Source organism: Pelodiscus sinensis, chromosome 1, assembly GCF_052426305.1.
Source record: "Pelodiscus sinensis isolate ZL-2025 chromosome 1, ASM5242630v1, whole genome shotgun sequence".
Lineage (NCBI taxonomy): Eukaryota > Metazoa > Chordata > Testudines > Trionychidae > Pelodiscus > Pelodiscus sinensis.
The window spans coordinates 220,925,480-220,942,435 of record NC_143052.1 but is presented as its reverse complement, the minus strand read 5'-3'; the positions used below and the strand labels follow the sequence as shown (position 1 = coordinate 220,942,435).

The 16,956-nt window shown below is 46.3% G+C and overlaps 1 protein-coding gene across 2 annotated transcripts in view; it reads left to right on the top strand.

Annotated features, from left to right (window-relative positions):
* Positions 1-16,956, top strand: part of WWC3 (WWC family member 3) — a 194,937-nt gene that overhangs the window by 116,759 nt on the left and 61,222 nt on the right. For both annotated transcript variants that reach the window (XM_075915044.2, XM_075915035.2), the window contains exon 8: positions 2,542-2,615. In XM_075915044.2, coding sequence (XP_075771159.1) covers positions 2,542-2,615 — 74 coding nt within the window. The remainder of the gene's footprint in view (positions 1-2,541; positions 2,616-16,956) is intronic.

Below are 16,956 nucleotides of genomic sequence, written 5' to 3'. Positions count from 1 at the left end.
TATATTTTATTAAGAACCCACTATCTTCTTGATCTGGTCTGTCAATTTTTGCTAGCATTTCCTTTAAGCCCTTCTTTAAAACACATTAAAAAAAAGTAGATGAACATCACACTTAAACAGCCCATTTAAATTAATCTGTCATATGTATACCTGTTAGAGATTACCTTTTACTGTTACTTCAGTCATTTGAAGGAGCTTTTCATGGGCAAAAAGCAAGCATCTGCTTCTGAGGACAGTTGAAGTGGAGTTGTAAGAGCCCATTCACAGGTAGAATTAGATAGAATTAGAATTGGAATGTTATTTCAGATACAGAGCTTGTTATGATTCAAGAGCTTTAAGTTAGCCAGCTTTTTTTTTTTAAGTATTGTATAGCATGTATTGTTCTTTGGTCTGTTTTCACTCTCATCCATTTCACCCATTTCTATTATTGGTTAGTTAAAATTCTTCAGTAAGTATTGACAGAGCTGAGTAGAAAGGGAAATACAACATATAATTGTGGTCTGTGTAGAGCCATGGTCACCAACCAGTAGATCGTGAGCTACCGGTAGATCTCAGGGGCTCTAAGAGTAGCTCTTGAGCCCCCTCTGAACTGCGCGCCTGCGCAGTACATTTACATTAGATTTCCTCATTTGAGGAGCAGCTACTCACCGAGCAACACCACAGGTGAGTAGCTGCGAGGAATGGTGGGAGCTGGGAGGTCGGGAGGGCTGAAACACCCCAGCCAGCTGACTGTGGCTGTCAGCTGAAAGAGGCTGCCCTGCGCTCCATCTGATTGGCGGCTTCTCCTCTGCGCCTGCCCACGTGGAGCTTGGTGCACCCTGGCTGAGCACCATGGCCAGCTGGCCGGGCAGCCACTTTTCTTCCCGGCTGCCCTGCGCTCAGTCCAGGGAGGCTGCGTCTAGCTCCAGCTGTGCTAGAGCAAGCTTCCCAGGCTGAGCGCAGGGCAGCCGGGCGGGAGCAGAGAAGTGGCTTCCCGGCCAGCTGGCCATGGCGCTCAGTCAGGGTGCACCAAGCTCCACGTGGGCAGGCGCAGAGAGGAAGCCGCCCGATCAGCTGGAGCGCGGTTCAGCCTCCGCTGGGCTGAAGGCCACAGCCAGCTGGCCAGGCAGCTTCTCCTCTGCACCAGCCCACATGGAACGTGGTGCACCCTGGCTGAGCACCACTTCCAAATGTTGAAAAACCTCTTCCAAATGTTGGAAAAACCTTTTAAAAAAAGGAGCAGTATAAGGATTGGGGATAGCAAGTGATGGAGAGGAGGAGAATAGAGAGGGCGGGGCTTCAAGGAACGGGCGGGGCGGTAGATCTTGGCTTGGTCTGTCATTTTAAAAAGTGATCTTGGGTGTAAAAAGGTTGGAGACCACTGGTGTAGAGTTTAAGAGAACTGAACTTGCTCTAACCTTTTCTCACATAATCCAAAGTGAGAATCCTGTGGTGCAAGTGGAAAGTCATTTGTTGAAACTGATGGTGGGTCAGATTGCAGAACCACAATTTACCAGAAGGATAATAGCCATGTTCTCAGCTTCAGAATGCACACTGAGTAACATCTAAGACAACAAACTTCAGTATATTTTGAAGACTGTATGGTATAGATTAGGTTAGAAACTATAAATATATAATTGCATATAAGGATAATCCGTGTACTCCTGAATTGGAAAAATCTGGAGAATTAGTAGCAGCTAGTGTTTGTGAGGGGGAAATTGGCATATTGTGTTACCTGAGGTGTCCAGCCAGTTCTGAAGCTATAGTGGCTACTGCTATATAGAATTGCCATCTCAACTGGTCAAATAACCTCATGTGGCTAGCATGTTGGATGCCACAGGACTGGAAGCTCAGTGATTTGGTGGGTATGGGGACCCAAAGAAGTTATATTAAACTATATGTCTCTGGGTGGGGAAAGGAACTGAAGCTGCTTGTGAGGGAGCATATTGCCTGAGAGTTTGCAAATGAGAGCTAACTTCATGTCACTAAGAATTGCAGCTTGGTGATTCCGGAAGCAGCTGTAGCACATTGCAGTAAAACTATTTAATCTGTTGTTTATTTCTAGATAATTTCAAGAAAAAGAACTTGAATTCCAGTGACTAAAATACTGACTAATGCTTCAACATGTAGGAGCAAAAACCCCAGTGGCTGCACTGAATTTTCCAATAAAATAAGAATACTACTGTAATAAGCAGTTGAATATTACATTCTTTTGATACCTCCTATTCTTTACATATTGAGGTCTATCTTAGGAAGGTCTTGACACTAACTATTTGTTACTAATTGTTACTAACTATTTTAATTTCCAGGGAGGCTGTTTAATGAGAAGGCTAACTTTACACTTAATACACTTTTAGGTAATTTTTTTAATAATCCAATTTTGTATCTTAAGAAACCAAGCTATTTCTTGCAGACACATTTTTGTTTGAAACATTTACAGTTTTTGGTAAGCTTGGTGGGGAGTCTACATTTTATTTATGCTCTTTTTACAGTATTTGTTACTAATGTATGTTGTGTTTCTCCACCTTCCCTCTCTTCCTGGTCCTCAATGCCCCAACACAGTTTTGCTTCAATGATAAAACAAGACTTGTGGACAAAGTAAGACTAAACTGGCAATATGAAGAGGCCAAAAAGAGGTAAGTAAACTAAGACTATTTTCTGTTCTTTGTGACTGATACTTTGGAAATTGATTTGAAATCCAGCATTATTACTTTCAGTTTGCCTACTAAAATAATGTTTGATTAATTAACTTAATTTGCTTGGTCCAGAGCTAGTTAAGGTTTACTGTAACATAACATTATCAGTAATATTACAATGCTTGTTTTCAGGGGAAAAGCCAAGTCTCTGACCTACAGAGACACACAGTTGCAGTAGTTTAAAACTTTGGCTTTATTAAATCATTGCAAAACTCTGCGTGGATGCTCTTTAATTAAGTCCAGTTTATATCTGTTTAGATTGTGCTGGTAAATTTACAGGACAAGCTAACCAATACAACCAGTTTTAAGTTGATATAAATATGACTAAATAAAAGTTTGCACTAGCTTAACTAAATCAGTATAGATGGGCTTAAAACTCAAAATGAGTAAGTAAAAACAAAACTTTCTTAACTGAACAGCAGTGCTTTTAAACATTCAAGTTCTTAAATAATTTAAAAGGGTGGTTTTTATTTTTTAAAACAATGTTTGAAAATGTTTAAAACAATGTTTAAAACAATGTTCATCTGTCACTAATTGCTTCTGTTGTATCTGGCTACTTAGTGATTTGGTTTATTTTTTGCCAATGTGCAAATCAGGGGTGGACAATAATTTTTGGAGGGGGGGGGCGCTACAAGGTTTTGGAAAGTGATCAAGGGCTACACTTTTCTGTGGGGGAGGTGTGAGGTTTAGGATGGAGGCTGGGTACAGAAGAGCACACAGGGTAAGGGACTGGGGTGCAGGACACAGTGTGAGGTCTGAGGGGAGTTTGGGTGAAGGAGGGGTAGTGACTTGGGTCAGGGGATTCAGGTGCAGAGTACAGGAGGGAGGGTCTAAGTGCAGGAGAGGATTCTGGCTTGAGGGAGGGATGTAGTAGAGGGTACAAGGTTTGGGAGGGAGTTGTGACCTGGGGCAGAGGGTTTGAATGGTGACCTGGAGGGAGGGAGTTGGGGTTCAGGAAGGGCATGGGTACCAGAGGCAGCTCTAGGGGGGGAGGTGCTTACCTAAGCATCTCCTGGCCAGCAGCCCTGCAACACTCCCAAGGCAGGCTGGGCTCCCTGCCTGCTGCAGCCCCAGACCACTTAAAACTGCAGGCTGCTCCCTCCATGTGGCTCTCAGCTCTGGGAGGCGGGAGAGGCTTGTGCTGCCCTCCTCCCCCACACCAGTCTTTCAGCTCCTATTGGCCGGTTGTTTCCAGCCAATAAGAGCGGAGAGATTGGCTGGGGACAGTTTCTATTGGCTGGTGGTTTCCGGCCAATAGGAGTTGAGGATTGGCCTGGTGGAGAGGAGATCACATACAGCCTCTGCCTCCCTTCCTCCAGAGAAGAGGCACATATGGAGTAGCTTGGTGCTTAAATCAGTGGCTGCTGAATGCCTGAGCATCCCAGCAGGGGGAATCTGGTGGCATGGCAGGCAGAGGTATCTTGCCCACCCCTGGCGTAAATCCTGCAAAACTAACATAGCTCTGTAAAAGTAAATTGGGCACTCTCCTGCTTTATGCATCAAGAAAATGAACTTACTTGTTTGCAGTGTTACTTAGCGCCTGCGTTCTCCCCAAATTAAGTACTCAGTTACCCATATAATTCCATTCAAGGTGATAGGGTAGCACATAGTATAATTGGTAATTTGAGGAAAATTAGATTGCATTGGTATAACTGTACTTTCTTAAGATAGAGGTGGTACCACCACCTTTTATTAAGATTACCCGACACTTCCCACAACCCAATAACATATAACTTTGCCAAAACGTAATCTTTGGGTCTAACGTTTTCTAAGCCAGGTGTCTGCCTTAGCCACAGTTTTTTTCAGCTTTCCAGCCATGTGTTTCAAGCATTTCTGAGAATAAGGCTAGGAAAAAAACCCTTAAATCCATAATAAATTCTGATAACCTTTTCTTTCAGAAACTATAGCACCTCCATACTTAGAAGCAGAGATTTGGGAGGGAGGTGGTGTTAACTCTGTCAGGGATTTGCTTTTCTCCATCTCTGTAAAAATCAGAATAATCTTGGCCCAAGTTAGAATAATTGCATTCCACACACGCTTGATGGTGACTTGCTGGAACTTCACAGCTAAATTCTCTGCAGGTTCTGTCCATACTGAGCATAACTCCCTCCCAGGCTGAACAGGATTCAGTTGCTGGTGTGGGCCAGGGTAAGCACCACAACTGAAAGCAGGGAGGCTGACTCTCTTGTAAACCCAGTACACTTCTGCTAGGCCCAGGGAGTGAACAAGAGGAAGCTGTCTGTTCTGAATGCACAGGGCACAAGAGCTGGATGTGGGAGAAGTGGAGAGGCAGTAGATTAGGACCGAGAATTGGTTAGGAGTGACTGGGATTGGTTGGGAAAGGAGACCAGGACTGGGAAACAGATTGTGCAAGGAACCTACGGGAAAAGACCAGGATTGAGAGCTGGTGAGGATGGAGAACATGGGAAATGGGGCCTGGGACTTGGAGGCAGGGGAAAACAGATGAGAGGGGAAGCTGGGAATGATAGGGCAAGGAGCTAAGGGATGGATAAGGGCTAGGAATATCTGGAGAACAATTGTGGGAGGAGGAATCTGGGGATGAGACAAAGACTTGTTGTACAGTGAGACTGGAACTAGGGTGGGAAGCCTGAGGAGTATTTTGGAACAGGCTATGTGAGGAGAATGGCACTGAGATGAAGAGCTAGGAACATGTTGAAAGGCATAGGGTAGAAGAGGTCATGTTTGAATGAAATGGATAGAAGAGTTTGTGTCCGTCAGATACATTCCCTCCAAAGGCTGGAGTGGCACTTAAGATTCATGAATCTTATCTGTGTTCTGCTGCCAGCAAATATCACTGAAAACCAATTGTCGAAGTGTATATTTCATCTCCCTGTAGTGCTGGACTGCATAGCGCAGTGGTGCCCAATCTTCTCCTGGTGTGCTTCTTAACAGTAATGGACACTAAGACTTCCTCAGCAGATGGGAAAATGGCAGAGCTGGGGGCAGAAATGGGGATGGGGAAGGAGTTGGGGCAGAATTGTCCTGGTGGCAGGGACAGGAAATGAGGGCAGAGCAGGGCTGGGTGCATAGCAGGGCATAGACTGGGGCTGGGCTGGGGTCAGAGCAGGAAGTGGAAGGGGGAGGTCTCTGGCCCCACTGCAAGCTCCCCTCACACCTTCCTCAGGCTTCCCTGAGGGGCACACCCTACAGTTTGGGACACCTGTCATAGTGGATGCCAACCAACCAATGCTATGAGTTGGAATAGCAAAAGTCTGTGTGGAAAATTTAAACATTCAGATGTTGTTGAGGACCTGTGTAGGTATCAGTGTGATGCTACGCGATATTTTTTTTTTTTTCAGTTGAGATTTTATTTAGAAGTTAGGAAATGCTAGAATTAAGGCTGTCTACACATCATGTATGCTTAAAAGCAATATGATATAATCTTTAATTATGTGATCTCATACTTTTCCACAGATCTCCTCTCACATTCAGTGTATGATATAGACCTGCTCCTGAAATCAATCAGGATCATGTAGTGAAAGGGGGGGATATAGTTTCCAGGACCATTTCACTTGTTCCAGAAGTGGAGAGGTATGACTTGGGCAGTGTTTTGCTGAAAGAGGATGTAGGGTGTCACTGGGAAAGGCAGTTGAATGCTGCCCAGGGACAGAAAGTGTCCTTTGACCTTGCCTCTCCAAGGTCAGAGAAGTCCTGTGCAATATTAGTCAAGTCAGTTGTTTCAGGGTTGGAAGAAACATCTTTTATTTAATTTTTAAAAAGCACTGTTTGTTTGTTTTTTTACTTTGTTTTATATAAGCTGAAATATTGACGGGGGGAGCTAGAAATTTAACTCTTTGAATTGTTTAAAAGTTTTTTCAAGTTGTTGCTCCTTAAATAATCCTATTTTGTTTCTTAGGGCCACATGTATGTTGCTTGATTGTCCAACTGTGATTGTGATTTGGGAGGGAAGAAAAAATTGTAATATGTTTCACTGGATCATTGATATGTATATAATTAGGAAAACATGACTGAGGAACACTTCTAAAGGTGCAGACATTTAGAAAGTATAGTTTCGTAACATGTTGGTTACAGACCTGTTAAACGCTGGCCCAGGCTCTGCCCCACATTTACAGTCTGACAGATGTGACATTGATCAAGGATGAAGGAGAGAAGTGAGGTTTACACAGTACAATAACAGTTTACTTTTATCTTACTATTTCTACACTTCCCTCCTAGAAATTTGTGTTTGATGCTGGGAAAAACATGTCCCCTGCTTCTTTGTGTCGTGGTATGTTGCACAAGCATAAATAGAGGGGAAATGCTGAGCATTCCATTAAGGGTGAGGTACTTCTCTTATCTGTACATCAATAAGTGACCTTATTAAAACCTTTCTCTACATACTAAATTTAGACTTTTTTTATTGAATAAAAAGGCCCTCTGCATTGAAAGTATTTTTCAAAAATTGCCACAAGGTTAAATTTTTTCTGCCCCGGAGAACAGCTTTGACAGTGATCTGTTGTTCAACAGAAGTATTTTAGTTGCTTTAAAAAAAAGTATCTATTTTGACCAGCAATGTACAGTAGTGATCAGCATTTTAACTTTTGAGTGAAACTGCACAAAGCTCATTTTGCCCTCAACCAGTTATCTCTGGTCACATTCTTTTTTTATCATGCATTCCTTCCCTTTAGCTTGTTGGCATTTCTGTAGAGCTTTTGTCTCCATTAAATATTTTTTGTCTGCAGCCTTGCTTGGCTGATGAAACTTCTACTGTAACTGCATAGCGTGGGTGCAGGAATGTGCTGTGTTGGATTAAAATCTACAAACTAGAAAATTAAAATGCTGCAGTATATAATAATTGTCAAACATTTTACCATGACATCTTGCTTCTCAAATGTAACATGGAATCAATTTGTTAGACTGGAAACAGTGAATCAATGTACTATACAATAGTATACTATACAAGCTCCTCTGTTTGTTTGAAAACAAATAAAAGTTAACAGGAAATTTAAAATAGACTCACAGTAGAGTGGAAACCACTTCCTTTTTATCTTTCTAAAAAATGGAAAAATGTACAAATGTTAATATAGAGCATGCTATATCCTACCTGTTCTCCAGAAGACTGCGCCAATTCAAGTAACAGTAACCTTTTGGCTTTGCCATATGATTTTTTTAAAGTTTGATTTACATGTTGTTGCATAGCCTCTTGGCAGGGAAATGCAAGTGTGAGATTTCAACTTGATCTCTCTAGGAGAGGAAAGACCTACTAGCAATAGAACAAGTTCACGTGTCTAATTTTACTCCCTAGCGTCCCATTGAAGGTGATCTGTTTTTGAAATCCTCCTTCAAAAATTCTCCTCCTATGCTATTCTTAGTGACATAAATGAAAACATACACAGATTTTCTGCAGTTTCCCACTCTAAGGATAGTGGATAATTTGCATTTCCTGTCATTCTTCGTGTGAGCAGCTTCTGCTGGATGGACTTGGGGATTCTAACTGCCTTAAGTTCTGGAGAAAACATCCTCTCTTCACATTGAATCTGTTGCTCTGCACAGAAGCTCATAATCCATGTTTGTTACTATTCAGCTGAGGTTGAACATCTCTAGTCTGGCACCCTGGGGGCTTGACCCATGCTGAACTAGAGAAGATTCTAAACCAGGGGAGGCCAGTGCAGACTGCAAGTGGGTGCCATAGGCATCCTCAGAATTTGTGCCTGGCATGGGGGACCCGCTGCCAGACCCCCGTTCCAGCTCCTATGCGCCAGACCTTATGCTGCCACCTGGGATTCTAGATTTTGGCAGCAAGTCCCAGCCGCTGGTTCTAGCCCCGTCCCTGCTGCACCCCTGCCCCATCTCTTTCCCCTCTTTTTCTCCCACATGAGCCCCATTCCAACTCCTCCACCTCCTTCCTTGGGCTTCCGGTGTCATAAATCAGCTGATTTGTGGTGCTTTGGAAGCTCTTGTGGGGGGCGATGGTGTGGGAAGGGTGCTGCTAAACATGGATCTGGGCATGTGATGGAAGGCAGGGCCAGAGGAGGGAGCTTGGTGCCGTTTTTCCACATGAGTGCTTCAGTCACAGAGTACTCATGGTGTCGCTGCTGATGCCAGTTAACAGAATCCCATAGTACAGCTTCATCCTCTACTCCTTATTCTGCCCTCCCCCATCTTTGACAAAAATATCAGTAAAAGCGATCTCCATGGGATTTACTATTGGTCTGTGAGCCCCTACCAGTCTGGTCCTGAGGAACTAGGAGATGGGATGGGTGGTAATATTAATACAATCTTACTTGGAGCAATGACTCAAGGTCCTTCTTGAAGCACTGGTTTTGGCTTCAGTTGCTATATCAGTGAGCACCCACCTCTTCAAAAAATAGTTTGTGGAAGCTGGAAAAGCCTCTGCAGACCAAAATTGCCGCCTTTGACAGTTCTGAATGATGCTTGTAGTTCAGTGATTTATATGACCTTCCATCAGCAGCACCATTCTAAAATATTCCAGTAACTACGCCACATTTCCCTTGAAGTATGTGATTATGCTGCTGGACAAGGTGCATAGTTTCTTTCTAAAATGCAAATTAGGGGGAGTGCAGGTACATGTTAAAAGAAAACCTCGTGATGCAGTGTTCATTAGTAGTACCATAATATGGGCAAGTCTGTTTTTTGACAGAGAGAATAGGGGGAAAAAGCTATTTAAATTTTAAATCAGGAATCAAAATTCTCAGTTTTTGTATTCGGCACTGTTGGTCAAAAAAATTTGCACAGTGACACTGCTTGGCTTTAATGAGATTGGTATGAATTCACAGTTAAACTGATCGTACCAATGATAGCACTAGTGATAGAGTGTCAGTGAAATACATGATCATGTAGCTAGTTTTAAGGTCAAAATGTGCAAAAATGATTTAGCTGTTGTATGTGTGCCAGATGAAAAAACAAACCAAGAGCTGTAAAGAGAGAGAAATTATTCATTTCCAACAGAAAGGGAGAGATTTAAAACTGTAACTTGGGTAATGCTGAGGAGCTTTAAATTTGAACTCTTGCTTTGTGAAAGGTTGAATTAATGTAAATAAAAGTGCATATAAAAATCTGTTTTACTGCTGTTAATCATTTGAGTACATGTGTACATTTTAGGGATATTATAATGTGTTGTGCAAAGGTATATCAGCTGAAATTTTCAAGATACACATTTTCATGTGTGGGAGGAGGGGCAGGAGCTAGTGCTCAGGGGACTTTTAAGCTGGCTCTGCTGAGCACCGACTCCCTCCTCCCCCATTCACTGTATCTGGGAGGGGGGGAAGTTGGCTTGATGGGAGCGAGTATATGAAGGGGGGACTGGCTTCAAAGCCGACTTCTCATGTATTCCAACTCCCACTGTCACCCCTCCCCCACACTACTGCCTCTGATTCAGAGACAGCAGCATGGGTGTGAGGAGGCAGTCCTGTGGGACCCAGTATTTGTAGGGAGTTGACTTTTAAGCCAAGTCCCTGTGAGTACCAGCTCCCGCTTCCTCTCCCCACAGATTGCGCTGCTATCTCTGTGGGAAGCAGCAGTGAGGGAGGTGGTGTGGCAGACGGCTCCACAGATGCCATCTTAAAAGCTGGCTCCCCACGCTCACCATTTCCCACCTCCCCTCAATGGGGGTAGGAGGGCTGAGATGGTAGCTGAGATGACTACTCACTCACATCCCTAAATTTCTATACTCTTGCCAGTAATCAAGATGCCAGTAGTTTATTGCAAGTAGATGTTGATGACTCATTAGATGTGTAATCTGTTACCTTAAACAAAACACACGGATTTTCATCGCTTCTGATGCCAGTTGATTTTCAACTCTACAAATCATGGCTTCCTTACTTGGAGGGATCTCGCATGAGGGCATAAGCAATAACTTGTACCTTCCTTCTCTAGTCTGAGATCAGATAGCATCATTTTTCAGAGTTCTTTCCATGTACTGCAGAAAATACTAACCTGAACTACAAAAGCTTAGATTAGTGGTCAATGAACAATTCGGGATTTGGAGTTTGTATTTATGCAAAGGAGATTAGTTGCATCCTGCAGGGGTGTTTGGATTATTCCATTGCATCAGTCAGTCAAGTAAGAAAGCAATCCTGGTATTTTATAAAGGCTTTAAATCCAAAAGACATGTCTGTGTGTGTCAGTGTATTGAAACACTCATAGCAGCAGTATTAGGGCAGCACAGTGATGACTTCGTAGTTGAAGTTGTAAGTAATTTTCCATTCTAGGGCAAGATCCTATAACTTGACATTTCACAAATATTGCTCTTCCTGCCAAGAGTTGTTTTGGCAAGGTCTGGGTATATAAGACATGCTGTTTGAGACATGTGACTTGAGAGGGAATATTTCATCCTAAGTGAAGTCTTCTAATGTATTTTTGTCATCTCAAAAAAAGAAATTAGTCTTAGGCACTTGAGATTTTCTGACATGTTTGTTTTGAACTATAACCTTCTAGTTTCCTGACATTCAAACATCTGTTCTTCTGTTATCACTAAAATGAGTGCTGTAATTAATACATATGTATTTAAAGCCTTAGCTTTATTTGTTGAGTGTTTAGTATTTGGAATGTTGTGCATTAATAAAGGAATTTCTATTTCTAAAAATCACAGCATCTTCAAGGCAGGCTAGAAAAGCAATTGTATGCATTTATTACACATTAGAGTTAGATGTCCCTTTAAATAACACACTCTTCATAATGTGTGATCAGGAGTGGGGAAAGGAACAAAAGGGAGGGTAAAAATGAATAGATATTTTTTTAAAAAGACTCTGCCCTTTATTGGCAAGGAAATAGCAGCTCCCCAGCCAGTATTAATCACTGTATTATAACATTTCTCAGCTTCCTGAGAAAAAACAGTACTAAGTATGGCCAGGAAAGACTTCTCCCAACAGAAACAATACCCAGCATAAAGTTTATTTCATATTGCCATCTGGAAAAAAAATGGTCATCTGCAACATCAGGTGGAAAAAAAAATCAAGTGTCAATATAAGCCATATACCAATGATATGATGGCCTTATATTTATTTTTTTAAAACAATAATATTTCAGAGTTTTTTATAATGGAAAATGATTATTTTTATAGCTTTCATGTGGATGCATCTAGTAAGGTTCATACTTACCATATTTCATTTGTGCATGGAGCACTGTATTTTACAGAGCCAACCAGTAGTATTTCCTTCTTTTAATGTGAATTGCTAACTTCCTCTGCAATACAAGTGAAAGCACACTTGTGAATTGGTATTGTATATTTTACATACTTTGTGCTTCAGCTATTGTGCATGCATTCCAGCTGTGGTTTCCTGAAGAACATCTAGACCCATGGGTTCCCAAACTGTGGAGCATGAAGAAATTCCAGGGGGGGAGCGAGGTGACCCACCCCCCTCCTCCCCCAAAATAGTTTTGCTGCTATTTTGGGGTGGGGGGGTGGGGAGAGGTAGATGCCGAAAAGTTTGGGAACCACTGAACTAAACCATTAAATGGAATGACAGGACTAGGAATAATGACTAGTGTTTATCCACTCACCTACATCCATTGTTATGTTGGTTCCACACTGAAAAGAGTCAGGAAACATATCCCATGACTAAGGATGTCAGTGTGTACTCATCTGTATGATTAACCAAGAAGACTAACCCAGAAGACTAGGCTTATTGGCTAATCTTGGAAACTACATTCATTTCCCTGGCCCCCCTCCCGCTGCCTCTGTATCAGAGTCAGTAAGGTGGAGGGCAGGAGTGCTTAAAAGTTGATTCCTCCCAGCACTGGCTCTGTGATGCCACCTGCTCCTCCCACACTGCTGCCTCTATCAGTGGCAGCAGCGGGGGGAGGGGAGGCTGTTGCGCCACATCCCACGGAGCAGCCTCTGTCCACAATGAGCCTGCTTCACCTCCCCTGTCTGTGGGGATCTCACCCCCCCCCCCCCAGGGAAGGGCCCCCCATGGACAGAGGGTGCTCTGTGTCCCATGGCTCAGGCTCTTCATGAGAGGTGGAGTGTAGCCTCTGTCTGTGGGGGGCTCGGGCGCGCCAAGGACAGAGGCAGCTTCATTGCAGCCTCCCCTCCAGCAGCAGTGTGAAGGGGTGGCAGGCAGCACCATGGAGCTGGGGCTGGGGGAGCCTGCCCCAGAGCACCCATTGAGTTGTTACCTACATTGGCACTACAGCTCAGACCAGCTGGCTTGTTGATTATGGAGTTGAGGTCAACCCCCGCAATGAAGGCCCCCTTGATGCTGGGGCATCTTTCAGCACTGTCATTGTGGCAGCAGATCCCATCCTGGAGTTTGATACTGAATTGGGTTAGAGTGGGGGCGGTCCCTGGAGAAGGGGAGGGGAAGAGCATCCAGTGCACTTCCTGAGACCCAGGATCCCCAGGTACTGGCCCCAGCTGTCTCTGTGCCCTCCTCCTGACCAGACCCGCCCTCCCCCCATGAGCACCCTGCCCCTACCCCTACCAGCATAGTTGGGACCACATTGGAGCAGTGTGTGTGGGGTGGGGTGTTTTTTGCATCTCACTCGTGTGGCCCCGACTGACTTTTTTCTGTGGGTCAGTGACCCCTGACTCAAAACAGTTCCCTGCCCCTCTCATAAAGATAACGCTGAAACATTTTGTGTTTGACGTAATATTTTACAGGCAGTCCCTTGGTTACGTACAAGATAGGGACTGTAGGTTTGTTCTTAAGTTGAATCTGTATGTAAGTCGGAACTGGCGTCCAGATTCAGCCGCTGCTGAAACCGATCAGTTTCAACAGTGGCTGAATCTGGACGCCAGTTCTGACTTACATACAGATTCAACTTAAGAACCCCAAGTCAGCTGCTGCTGAAACTGATCAGCAGCTGATTCCAGGAAGCCCGGGGCAGAGCAACTCTGCCTCGGGCTTCCTGTAGTCAGCGCTGGTCAGTTTCAGCAACGGCTGACTTGGGGACGTCTGGGGCAGAGCAGCTGGGGTGCTGCTGGGTTGCTCCAGTAGCACTGCTCCTCGGCGCTACTGGACCAACGCAGCAGCACCCCATCTGCTCTGCCCCAGGAGTCCTGATTCAGCCGCTGCTGAAACTGACCAGCAGCGGCTGAATCAGGACGCCTGGGGCAGAGCAGTTGGGGTGCTGCCAGGTTGGTCCAGTAGTGCCCAGAGCGGCGCTGCGGGACCAACCGGCAGTGCCCCAGCTGCTCTGCCCCAGGGTCCACAACAAAAGCCTGGTCTGCTGGGGGGGGGCACACTAGCTGCGCGCGCCCCCCCCAGCAGACCAGGGACACGGAGCAAAGCGGCAGGGGGTGCCTCGCCTCTGAGGCTTTGCTCTGGCGCTGGACCGCTTTGCTCCTGGTGCCCCTGGTTTGCTGGAGACGGTCCCCACCAGACCAGGGGCACTGCGAGCAAACCCGTAGCAGCGGCAGGTTCCCGCACTTCTGAGGCTTTGCCAGAGCAAGATAGAAAAGCACTGGGAAGGGGTGAGAGGTGCAAGCTCTGGGAGGGAATTTGGGCACAGGAGAAAGTGGAGAAGAGGATGCTGGCTCAGGGAGGAGGCTCCCGGCTGGAGAGTGTTGAGGTCAGGTGGAGGGTTGGGGTGCTGAGCAAGCTGCAGGCTTGAGTGTGTGAGGGTACAGGAGTTTGGGCTGGGGTGCATGAGGGTCTCTGGCAAAGCCTCAGAAGCGCGGGAACCCGCCGCTGCTGCGGGTTTGCTCCCGATGCCCCTGGTCTGCTGGAGACGGTCCCCAGCCGACCAGGGGCACCGGGAGCAGCTTTTCTCGCCCCGGAGCTCGAGGTGGCTGACCGCTGCCTGTGAACTCCAGCGCGAGAAAGCCCCGTTCGTAAGTGAGGATCCGACATAAGTCAGATCCGCGTAAGTCGCGGACTGCCTGTATTTAAAAATGAAGCCTGGCAAACAAGACCCCATCTGGCCACAGCATCATATCACTCCTGAATCCCCCCCCCCCCCACTCGACCCCAAACCTGAGCCTGTTGTACACTGGAACCCCCTGTCCTAAGCCTCTCACATCCTCAAACTCCTGCACCCCCACATCCCCAGTCTTCTGCCACAACACTCCTGTACCATCCACACACTGCAAATCTGTGTCCTGAGACCCTCATGCACCCCAGCCCAAACTCCTGTACCCTCACACACTCAAGCCTGCAGCTTGCTCAGCACCCCAACCCTCCACCTGACCTCAACACTCTCCAGCCGGGAGCCTCCTCCATGAGCCAGCATCCTCTTCTCTACTTCCTCCTGTGCCCAAATTCCCTCCCAGAGCTTGCACCTCTCACCCCTTCCCAGTGCTTTTTTTGTGAACCACAATAGCAGTGGAGACAGCGTGAAGAGCCGGGGCAATGTTGTTGAGGCCACCGCCTACCCCCCCCCCCCCCCCCCCAAAAAAAAAGCCGTGCCTTGGGACAGATGTACCAGCACCTATTTTTCCCCTGCATGGTGGGTGTGGGGTTTGTTTGTTTGTTTTGTTTTTTGATTTTGTTTTTGTGTGTGTTTGGTTTTTTTGGCTCAACAACTTTGCCCCAGCTCTTCATGCTTTCTTCACTGCTGTTGTGTCTCTTCCTCTAGAATGGGTTGGCCACCCCTGCTCTAGAGTGGCCAAGACCATGCTGGTTCTCTGACTTTCTAATGTTATCAATTCAGCGTCCCCTGTCCCTTTCTCTTAATACTGATCTTTCTTCTCCGTATCACAGTCAGTTTGTGCATCCAGCACTCAGCTCCCCATAGCATGGATCTCACAGCATGGGTGCTGCATACCTGGAGGAGAAGGAGGAATAGGAACAGATGGGGCTTGCTCATAGGTAATCATGTGGTACAGGTTGGCAGGATTTTCTTGGGGTCTAGAATGCACATCGACTTACACGAATCCAAGATGGTCCATCAGGCCTACAGTACCTTCCTCCTACTTGTCCAGTCTAAACATATTCACTTAATGTTGGACAATACAATAGCATTTTAAGAAGAGCCCTCTCTTTGTGCCTTAAGTCAGTCACACACAGGGACTGGTGCATCAAACATCACACCGCTTTATCCAGAACGTACTTACCAGGGGTTAAAAAATTCCCTACTGGGCTGCCTGAGCAAACACTTTTCTGTGAACTATAAATGGGAAAGTCATGATTCCATTATCAATGTCATTTTTGCTTAATAGGGAATGCTGGCGTGGAACCTTTTTGCCTCACAGGCTAATGGAGTGCTTCCTCAATGCTGCTTGGGAAAGGGCACTTTGCCCCCATGTGTCATAAAAAGGAGCACTTACGATAGAATCATAGCTCATGACACCATATACATTTTTTGTTAGTTTCTAAGGTGCTGCAAGACCATTTTTTTTTAAAGTTTTTTCAGTTACAGACTAGCACAGCTACCCTTCTGAAACAATAGAATCATGGAATGCTAGAAGTGGAAGAAACCTCGAGAGGTCATCAAGTCCAGTGCCCTACCCTCACCACAGGACCAAGCATCTAGATTATCCCCAAAAGATTTTTTTTGTCTAATCTGCTCTTAAATATTCCATCCAAGGATGGAGATTCCACACCCTCCCTAGGAAATTTATTCCAGTGTTTAACCACCCTAGTAGTTCAGAAGTTTTTCCGAAGATCCAACTGTGACGGGGTGGCGCAACCCTGCACTAACCGCACCCCCCCACCCCCAGAGGGCCAGGGGGACGCGGAGCAGCTTTCCCAGCCACGAGGGAAGCTGCTGGGGGGGGGGGGGCCGGCAGAGACGCGCCGCCCAATAGGAGGCTTAACCGTCGGTTCCCCGGCTGCCGGGGAGGAGGCTTCTCCTGCAGTGGGGGAGATAGTGGCAACAGCGGAGATACGCCACCCCGGCAGCTTCAGGGCCGGTGCCCCCGCCGACCCCCCACCAGCAGCCCCGATACCCAGCGACGCTGGCCGGGAGGAGAACACTAAGAGGGGGCGGGGGCAGCTGGAGGAAAAGGGGAGGAGTTGCTTGTGGGAAGCCAGCGCAGGCGTCCTGGAGAGGAGGGGCAGCACCCTCCCCGGGATAAAACCGGCAGGAGCCGTAGGACTGCGGAGGAAGGCGGATGAAGGGGCTGAGAGCCTCGAAGAAGCACCGGGACAGACCCGCCAGTGAGCGGGAGGGTGAGGAAGCAGCCCAGGGCGGGTGCAGGCAGGAGCCTGCGGGCTGATGCGTTGAGGCACCTTGCCCCATCAGCCAGGTGAGGGGAGAGGGGTAATTCTCCCCCGCCTTAGGGCCCTGGGCTGGGGTCTGGAGAGAGGGAGGGCCCGGACCCCCCTTACCTCCCCGCTCGGGTGATTGTCAGAGCGACCAGAGGGAGGTTCAGCAATCCTCAGCTCAGCGGAATCAGAGGAGACTGGGGCAGCAA